Source organism: Mus caroli, chromosome 8, assembly GCF_900094665.2.
Source record: "Mus caroli chromosome 8, CAROLI_EIJ_v1.1, whole genome shotgun sequence".
Lineage (NCBI taxonomy): Eukaryota > Metazoa > Chordata > Mammalia > Rodentia > Muridae > Mus > Mus caroli.
Genome location: NC_034577.1, coordinates 113,769,965 through 113,779,414, shown reverse-complemented (window position 1 = coordinate 113,779,414; position 9,450 = coordinate 113,769,965). Strand labels below are relative to the sequence as shown.

General features: G+C 51.9%; 2 protein-coding genes across 2 annotated transcripts in view; one reads left to right on the top strand and one right to left on the bottom strand.

Annotated features, from left to right (window-relative positions):
- Positions 1–2,101: 2,101 nt before the first annotated feature.
- Trappc2l (trafficking protein particle complex 2 like) lies at positions 2,102–6,124 on the bottom strand. The gene is made up of 5 exons (XM_021170515.2): positions 6,040–6,124; positions 4,429–4,601; positions 3,659–3,746; positions 3,292–3,371; positions 2,102–2,301 (listed from the first exon to the last, which is right to left on the bottom strand). The coding sequence occupies exons 1-5, from the start codon at positions 6,070–6,072 to the stop codon at positions 2,256–2,258; spliced, it is 420 nt and encodes a 139-aa protein (XP_021026174.1). The 5' UTR covers positions 6,073–6,124; the 3' UTR covers positions 2,102–2,255.
- A 177-nt stretch (positions 6,125–6,301) lies between these two features.
- Positions 6,302–9,450, top strand: part of Galns (galactosamine (N-acetyl)-6-sulfatase) — a 32,075-nt gene continuing 28,926 nt past the window's right edge. Inside the window, exon 1 of the mRNA XM_021170072.2 lies at positions 6,302–6,506. Coding sequence (XP_021025731.1) covers positions 6,396–6,506 — 111 coding nt within the window. The 5' untranslated portion in view covers positions 6,302–6,395. The remainder of the gene's footprint in view (positions 6,507–9,450) is intronic.

Genomic DNA, 9,450 nt, shown 5'->3' with positions numbered 1-9,450 from the left:
CACACACATATACATATATACACACATATACACACATATACACACACATACACACACATACATACACATACACACACACACATACACACACATACACACACATACACACACATACACACACATACACACACACACACACATATACACACATACACATATATGTATATGCCAAGTTCTCTTCTTGGGAAGGACCCAGGATACCTTTCTCCCTGATAGACCCAGGTCTGTCCAAGCCAAGGACAGAAGGCTGAGGTGCAAACACCCCTCAGCATAGCGTCTACACAGTAGTGAGAACCCCACCGGCTCTGCAGGCTCTGCCGTGAGCATTGTCAATGGCAAGCCACAGTTTCCTCTCTCAGAGTAAGGCGCCCTGGACGCAGGTCTGTAGAAGGACAGTACCAGAAGGGAAGACAGGCAGCTGATGGCCCTACAGACTACCTGTAGCAGATCACAAGCTAACCAGAGCCACCATCTTGGCCCTGGGGTGGGCAGCCTGCCCTTAACAGGCAGGCGGTGACCATGGTCTCCAAGGCCAACCTCAGGGTGGAATTCACCTGCAAGTCTGATGCCCACACCCAGGCAAGCAGAGCACATTATAAACTTTCTTTGCTGAGCCTGATAGTGAGAAGACTCAATGTTCTCACACACACAGTGCTCTTACACATAATCTGTCAGAAAACCCAAACAGGAGAGAGCTCTATTTTATTGCCTCACATGAAAAGCTGACGCGAGCCATCCAGGGCTGGTTCATCAGCCCAGACTTAGGCTCCTTTTGCTCCCTCATCTCGTCTTCTTGCTCTCAAGAGGGAGGCCTAACCTCCCGCTTCCAGGCAGGAAGAAAGCAGAGAGCCTTGAGTGTTCTACACATCAGCCAGGCCTACTTTTAAAGTATCTTTCCTGCAGGTTCCTCCCAGAACCACCCTTTACACGATGTAACTGCCTGTTCTGGTATGAAGAGGAAAGTGGGGGGGGGGGGTAGCAAACGGCATTGAGCCAAGTTTCTCCGGGAAACCTGAGGCTCGCTCTGTGAGGAGGGAAGACTGGGGAATAAGATGCAGTTCCCAGGGTAACTAATGCTCAGGGAGAGTGACCTCCCTTAAAAACTCAAGATTCCACCTGACTGGTGCTCCTTCCTTCCCTTGCCAAAGCCAACCCCCCACTAAAGGCTTTAACCAAGCACATCTGGGCTCTGTCCATGTCAGTCGGCTGCATGTTGAACTTCTCAAAGCAACTTCATTTCCCGCTTTTATCGATCAGGTGGGTGGTCTGGCTGCTTTTCTTACTGCATTTTGTAATAACCTTGTGCTCTTGGAGAGAAGCCCTGAGAGACAGAGATGGACTCTCCACCCAGCTCATGTGGACAAATCCCAGCCTGCTGGGCCCAGGCATGAGACACTCTACGGCGAAGGGGAGGTCCTTGGCTGAGGACTTGGGGAAGCCAGAGACTCTGAAGACAGCATGGAGCCGTGACAGCTAAAGGGGACTCAGGCTCAGGACAGGTCCTCTTGGCCTCTGCCTCTCCCAGGACACCAGTATTTAGCTACGCTGTCCGGTGCCATGGAAGAGTCAGCTTCAGGCACCACCTCCACACAGCCACAGGACTTCTGAGGAGAGCCTGGTTTGTCCCCGGGGATGCATGGCCTAGGAGCAGCATTGGGGACCTTGCTGATCTCCATGCTCACAGACAGAAAAGGCTCCTGGAGTTTCTCCTCTGCGACACAGGAAACACGCTTTGATGCTGTCCCACAGAGCTTTACACCTCTTACCACCCCCTGAGGCTAGCGCTGGGCACAGCACTGAGCTAAGCCTAGCAATGAATGGCACATCCAGAACGTCGAGGGCCCTTGCCCAAGAAGGAAGGTGTGTGTCTGTCCGCCCTGGATTGTCTCTATTCTCTGAAGCTGGCTCTAGGCTCCCCATACCCTGCACCCTTCTGGACCACCCACCTGCTCAGACAATGGAGGCCCACAGTCTCCTATACACAGCATCCTCCCTTATACCACCCGGCTGTGGTCACAGCCCCTACATCACTCTAGAGTCTCTTGAGACCAGTTAGCTGGTCCTCAGCTGAGCCCTCTCTGCTGACACAGGACAAAGTAGATCTCATCTTGTGAGGCCTTTAGTAGAAAAGCACAGGGTACACGGCCCTGCCCACAGGGTACACTCAGGGAGCAGAAAGGGAATAAATAAGTATCATCCAACAGGGGTGAACGCAGACTTCTCTTCTGAATGACTGAGGCAGACAGAGGTCCCGCTCAGCACACCTGGATCATCATCGAAGTTACCATGGTATCAAAGGCCCTAAGAAGAGAATCCAGATTTAGAGCAGGACAGGCTATGGCCCTGCCCGACCAGATCCTCAGGATTCTGGAGCTTTTCTAGGGTTCAGACTTTGTACCCACCATATCAGGCAGTGACACCCACCTCCTGACTCTACCATCCTGGCACAGCCCCCACAGGCCTATTATTCCATAGATTTCCATAGCATGTCTCCCACGGTAAGGTCCACCGGGAGCAGGCAGGGATAAGCAATGAGCCCCGAGAGTAGGCAGTGCTGTATTTGCCCTGTATGGCTTAGGGACACCTGGGTTCTCTGTCTTAGGATCTAGGTGGACCCAAAATACTTGATGTCTCAGCTAAAGGAAGGGGCCACTAAAGGGCCTGCTTGAGCCACCTGTCAACCGAAAGCAACTCCTTGGGAACAATCCCTGAAAAAGAAAATTCTGGGCCTGGAGAGATGGCTCAGCGGTTAAGAGCACTGACTGCTCTTCCGAAGGAAGGTACTGAGTTCAAATCCCAACCATTTATAATGAGATCTGATGCCCTCTTCTGGGGTGCCTGAAGTTAGCTACAGTATACTTACATATACTAAATAAATCTTAAAAAAAAAAAAAAAGAAAGAAAGAAAATTCTGGAAGCAGGTTTGCAGTGCCTGCATATGAAGTCCATGCCCCCTGATGAGGCACCTGCATGAGGTCCATCCAGCTGGAAGGGAAACACCCAATCCAACACAAAAGGCACACCAAGCAATGGGAGGACATTGCCTCTGAAAAGGGTATGCCACAGCATGAGCCCTTGCTGAGCCTTCTCTAGGTCCTCAGGTACCCACAGACACACCTGGGAGGTCAGATGGGTGAGCCTTAGCCCAATCTGCCCGTACACACAGAGGTCTGTGTCAGCGCTAAGTTAGAAAAATGGGGCTGGCTGCTTTGAAATAGCAGCCTTGGGACAGGGCTCCTACGTGGTTCCCTTGCTTTCCTAATGACCATGTTATCAAAAAGCAGGCCCCACCTTGACTGGATGCGGTCTCCCGGGTTGTAGAAGGGGTTGCACATCACATCTGTGTACGAATTATGCAGCTTCCGGAACATCTAAAAGAAGAGCAAACGAAGCCGGGCAGTGGTGGCGCATGCCTTTAATCCCAGCACTTGGGAGGCAGTGGCAGGCGGGTTTCTGAGTTCGAGGCCAGCCTAGGCTACAGAGTAAGTTCCAGGATAGCCAAGGCTATACAGAGAAACCCTGTCTCGAAAAACAAACAAAAAGTAGAAGAGCAAATGAACACCGGTTAGATGAACGCACACGTGGGGCTGTTGCAGGCTTTTGCCTTCCCAGTGCAGAAAGGGAGGGGCAAACACCCACCTCAGCCCTCTGTACTTACACTGCGGATCTCGTTGTCCCGAAGGGCTGTATTGGAGGAATCCACGACCATGACAAATTTCACCTTGGAATTGGTCACATACCCATATCTGCACGGCTGGTTAAGGAACAAGCCTTGGCACAGAGCCTGTGTGACTGCATACGACACACACTGCATCACAACCAAGAGCCTGCAAGACCTTTGTGAACACTCATTTCAGAGAAGCCTAATACCTGGAGTCAGAAGAAGTGCCAGGCTTGGGTGGCTAAGCAGGAACCATGCAGGTGTGCACCTGACCTGGGGAACAGCCCAGCCTCCTTTTGAACGGATTCTGGGCTTGGGATGTTAACTTTTGCCATCAGTGTTAACACAGTGACTGCAACGCCAGTGTCACTGTGGATAGGCTACAATTAGTCCCCATGTGAATGTCCTTGGATTCTATGGTCTTAATCATTTATCCAAAAGGAACGGTCAAGAATTTACAGTGTCACACGAGACTGAGCCTAACAACAGTATCAGGAAACAATCGCCCTTGATTCAAAGTTGGTGGCCTCTAGTGAGCACAAGGAAGCCCAGATTCCCACTGTGTCAACTTGCATCCTCCGGGATGCTCAGACTTGCTTTTCCAGGGACTCTTCCAATTAAAGGGAGACAATGTCCAGAGGCCTCTGTTAGCTTCGGGCCACCTGCCTGCCTGACCAGTTGAAACCCCTTACACGTTTTCTTTGCCAGCGTTTCCTCCCAGATCCTGCTCTGTGAGTGTAGGACGGGTGCTGAGCAGTGGTGGATACACCTTGTAGTCCTCGGTGGGGTAGAGCAGGCCCAGGTACAGCTCCCTCTGATCCACCAGTGCTTTCCCCATGGCAGAGATCTTCTCGTCTACCACATCCAGAGACGTGTGCACCATGTAGTGGAACTTGAGCTCACTCTCTGTCGGAGTGCTTCGGATGTACAGAGGGTAATTCTGCAAGAAGAGATGGCAACCCACCCAGTGAGTTCCGGCTCTAAGGGCAATGTCAAAGCACTCGTGTCAAAGGTCAAAGGTGTGCTCTCAGCCTGACAATGACTCTCTACTGCTTAATGCTAATACTGTAGCATGCTGCCTTCAGCGACATAACCGAACCTAAGGAGGACTGTCTGCAGAGAGTGGACTATAAAGATAAAACTGGGTGGTGTGGCCCTTGCCTGACATGCACAGGGCACTAAGTCCAATTCCCAGTGCCAAAAAGAAAAGCAATATTGGACCAGAGATGTAACTCGGTGGTGGAGTGCTTGAGTCGCATCATTAAGCCCTAGTTCTGTCACCTGGATCAGAAAGGAGGAGGAAGGGAGGATTGAAGCAGTAGAAACAAATGCACAGGAGCAGGAAGTGAGCAGAAATGGCTCTGGAATGCCAACCTGAGCACAGCCTAACAACATACCCTGATACTTCTCTTTCTAGGATCACCTCTGCCTCAACCACCAGCACACTCTGTAGTGTCATCCTAACAGCAGGGGCACTAGCTATTTCTTAACAGTGCCACACTAGGGTAGTGGTCTGTTTCTCAGTGCTTCAAGCCATTGAATGAGTCTCCAAATCGGGACACTTCAGCATAGATACTGGACTTCCTCCTCCTGGGTTTATCAAAGCAGCAGCTGCTTTTTACATTGAGTTTTGTTTTTGGTGGGCTTACTGGGGGTATAACTCCCTCTTTCATACTGACAGCTTCACAGCAGTCTAATCCCTAATGGCAGATCTCAGGGAAAGCCTAATAGGGATACAGGCTTCATGCAACAGGATATTGTGGCCCTCTGGAGCTGTCTTAGCATCCATAAACAGCTTTCCAGAAAGAAATGAATATATATGTTGGCCAGCAAGATGACAGTTGGGAATAGAGGGTACAAAGGGGAGAGGGACGCTGTCTAGAGGTTTGCAGGCCTTCACGGTGGAGTAGAAGGGTGCAAAAGGCATAGAGGGGACTATCCTAAGGCAAAGAAAAGCACTTGGATTCTAGGCTGACTCGAGCCGCGCCAGGCTTATATTTAAATAGCGCCGGCTGGGCAGCCTGGGGACGGTCCGGAAGGCGGGGCAGAAAGACCGGACGCGGAAGGCAGCTGAGGCCGTGAAAAGAACGCGTAGAGCGAAGGGTGGCAGGCTGCAGCGACGGGCAAGGCTTCCCGGTGGATCTCAAAACCCGGAGGCGGAGGCCTGCAAACTGGCGGCGGACGGCTGTCAGCTGTCAGCGAAAGCGAGCCGGAAGCATCCTGATCATAAAGCTTGGCTGAGGCTTGGAGCTCAGAGTTGAAAAAATCAAGACCATGGCTGGAAGGAGGCCCACCGCCCACCGCCCGCCGCCCGCCGCCCGCCGCCCGCCGCCCGCCGCCCGCCCCCCGCCGCCCGCCACTCGCAGCCTCTCACGCACCTCCTTGGCGATCACCGCGATGCACACCGCCATATTGGCAGGCTGTGCGCCGCATCATGTGACCCGATGTGGGGCAGGCCCCGCCCATTCCCCCCTCCCACCAAGGCTCAGACCCCGCCTCTCTCTACCATGGCTCCGCCCAGCCCCTCAGGTCCGGCCTTGGTCCCGCCCCTTTCCCGTAAGGCCCAGCCCACTCCCTTGTCACTCGGGCAGCCTAGGCCCCACCTCTCCCTCTTCTTTTCTCCGTGGCCCTGCCCCTCCTCTCATTCTGCCGCCAGGGCCCGCCCTACAGTCCAAAAGGAACCGCGGCGGGCTCGGGACTGGGTCTTGGCTCCTCAGCGGGAGTTTGGTTTGCTATGGCGGCCTGTACCGCAGCCCAGCAGCTGCTGCTGGTACTGAGTGCCCTAGGACTCTTGGCCGCAGGTGCTCCGCAGCCCCCCAACATCGTGCTACTGCTCATGGACGATGTAAGTGGGGCCGCGCGGCGGGGGGACACGGAAGACACAGGGCAGCCACACGGCGGACGAGCAATGACCCGAGGGAGGCCCAGAGCCCGGTGTCACATCTTTCACTGTTTCCGCAGTGGGGGTAGTTGTTCAGGGAGGCCCTTTTCTTCCTACTAACCCCACCCGAGAGCGGGCTGACATTCTCCTCCCCTCAACAGGTGGCCCTGCCTTGGTGCCCACCTCCAGCCTGACCTCTGGGGGAATTCTGACCACAAAGTCAAGCATAGAATTTTACCTGCGGGTGGGAGGGCAGGTGTGCAGCCTGTGGTCATTTATGAATTCTGCCCTGGGGCATATCTCCCTCTGTCCCAGTCTGAGAAATCTGTCTCCCTGAAGTGACATGAAAGCTTAGAAATCAGTCATGTAGAACACTACACTAAGTCAGAACTAGCCAAACAGAACTAGATGGACTGTGTCTTCCTCGCAGTCTCAGCCTGCCAGCCCCACCTCCACCCCTCCACACCCCCAGGCACACACTGTGGAGTGACATCTGTTGGCTATTGTTAGAATCAGAGTCACATCCAGTTCAGGATGATTTGAAACAAATCAGAGGCTAATACCTGCAGAGGCTAATTAATAGCCAAACCAGCTCTCTGCAGGGCCTTCAGACCTGTGCTGATCCACACTTACCTCCTCAAAAAGGGGAGAGGGATGCTGTCTAGCGATCTGTGGGCCCTTCAGAATAGAGAGGTGCTATGTATGTAAAATAAGTTGGATTTTAGAGACTTTTTAAAAAAGATTTATTTATTATTATAGATAAGTACACTGTCGCTGTCTTCAGACACACCAGAAGAGGGTGTCAGATCTCATTATGGGTGGATGTGAGCCACCATGTGATTGCTGGGATTTGAACTCAGGACCTTTGGAAGAGCAGTCAGTGCTCTTACCTTCTGAGCCATCTCGCCATCCCAATTTTAGAGACTTACTAGGAGAAAAAGAAAGTAAACATCCCACTTGATAAACATTAGCTTAGTCGTTTTTTATTACTAAGAAAAATACAGATCTAAAAAGTCCTGTACATAAGTCCCACCACCCAGAAGCCACTGCAAGAAACCCCTTCCAGCTCCGCATTCTATGTGGATGCTGACTGTTCACACAGTGGATGTCTGGCTTCTCTGGCTCCTGCCCTGGTCGCTAGTAGCAGACTTTGCACAGTAATGAGCAGTACTGAAGATATATATATAGAGAGAGTTCATGCATATATAGTGCCTTTCAGTATTAAGTCGTTTTAGGGCCAAATCGCACTGGCTCGGTTTGTTTGTTTCCACTGGTTTGATCCAGCAGTTCTGACCACAGGCTAGCCTGTCAGTTTTCTGCTCTTTTCCAAACGACAGCCTATGAGGAGAGGTCTTCTCTGACACTCCCTTGAGACCCCTGAAGAGCGTTGAACTGATAGACTTTGGGTAACTGAGTTAAGTAAATGTGCTCTTAGCTTTCATTTTTGGCGTCCTTACTTTTTGTGTTTTGTTTGCTTGCTCTCTTGCTTGCTTTTTTGAGACAGGGTCTTGCAAAGTAGTGTTGGCTGGCCTGAAACTCACTCTGTAGCCCAAGCTGGCCTCAAACTCAAGGCAATCCTCCTGCCTCCACCTCCCCAGTGCTGGGATTGCAAGCATGAGCCACCACTCTTAAAGACCTAGCTGCTTTTCTGATGTGGTGACTAGAAAATACAGTCACACGGAAGGCCACAGTGCATTTCCGTTGGGCAGCTCCAGGTGAGTAGAGGGTTTTAGGTAATGGAATGTGACTAGCAATGACCGGTTTACCTGAAGGTGGTTGACTTGGAACCACCACCACCTACCATCTGGGTACCCCGGGGCAGTGACAGGAGGGTTCTTTGGAGTTGAATCCAAGAACATTCTACAAAACCCGGGTCTTGTCACTTTTGATACAAATAACGGGAAAGGAACTCAATTTACTTCAGCAGCACTGGGAATCCCTGGCTTTACCAAGTAGACCACAGGGCACTCTGGCTTAAAGCAGGTAGGCTCCAGGCTTCCCCTTTCATAAAGCTGCTGCTATCTGTAAGCTGGCCCCTGGGAGCCCTGTGTCAGCCTCATGACAGCCCCAGGCAACTCCCAGCTCACCTACTGTCAGCAATCTTAGTGGGACAATGGCTTTTGCTGACTTGGGCCTACTTCTAGGCCAAGCATGGGGAAGGGGTAGAGAATGTTCTGGACTGTCTAACAGGGAAGCTAAGCCCATCTCTTGAAAGGACACCTAGGTAGGGAGGCCTCCTGGATTTATACTTGACCTACTCCAGGTTGCCTGTGCCAGAAGAGGGTGAGAAAAGTCCCGAGGTGTTCGCTAGGCACAGATAAGAAGGTACAGCCTCAACAGCCCAGGAGCCTCCAAACTAGTGCCTTCTCTCCAGACCCCTCCCTTCGGCCCTCTGTAGCTGCCTTTGCCAGGCTAATCATGTCTGAATCTGCAACAGGTGCTTATGTGTGCCTGGCTTCCCGAATATGCCACGGCTCCCAGCTTGGCACTGTCTGACTGTCTCAAACTTAAATTCTTCAAGGATGGCCACTGACTCTAGACTGGTTGGTTATGGTCCTGTCCTACTCTGGTCATGAGTGCCAGCGGGCATGGTCTAGGTAAACCCTGTTTGTTCCCTGAGTGCCTTGGGGGTCAGGGGTGGGCATGCTTCCCAGGCTGCCAGCAGAGGAGAGAAGGAGTCAGAAGGGACCAGAAGAGGGAGAGAGTCAGGCCATGGTCAGGGAAGTTTAGCTGCTCTGACTGACTAGCAATCAGGGGCTTTTTTATTTATACAAGTTTCACAGAACAAAACCAGACCAATGATTACCCAGAAAGTACAGATCATTTGTTTGATTATTTATAACATGTCCAGGGTTGCAAGTTCAGTTGCAATTAGAAAATACAAACAGAGCCGGGCGTGGTGGCGCAC

Coding starts and splice junctions, on each gene's coding strand:
- Trappc2l (XM_021170515.2), bottom strand. CDS start 6,072: ATGGCGGTGTGCATCGCGGTGATCGCCAAGGAG. Junction 3,747..4,428: donor CCCACCGAGGACTACAAGGT/GTATCCACCACT, acceptor CCAGCCGTGCAG/ATATGGGTATGTGACCAATT. Junction 3,372..3,658: donor GGGACAACGAGATCCGCAGT/GTAAGTACAGAG, acceptor CTCTTCTTTTAG/ATGTTCCGGAAGCTGCATAA.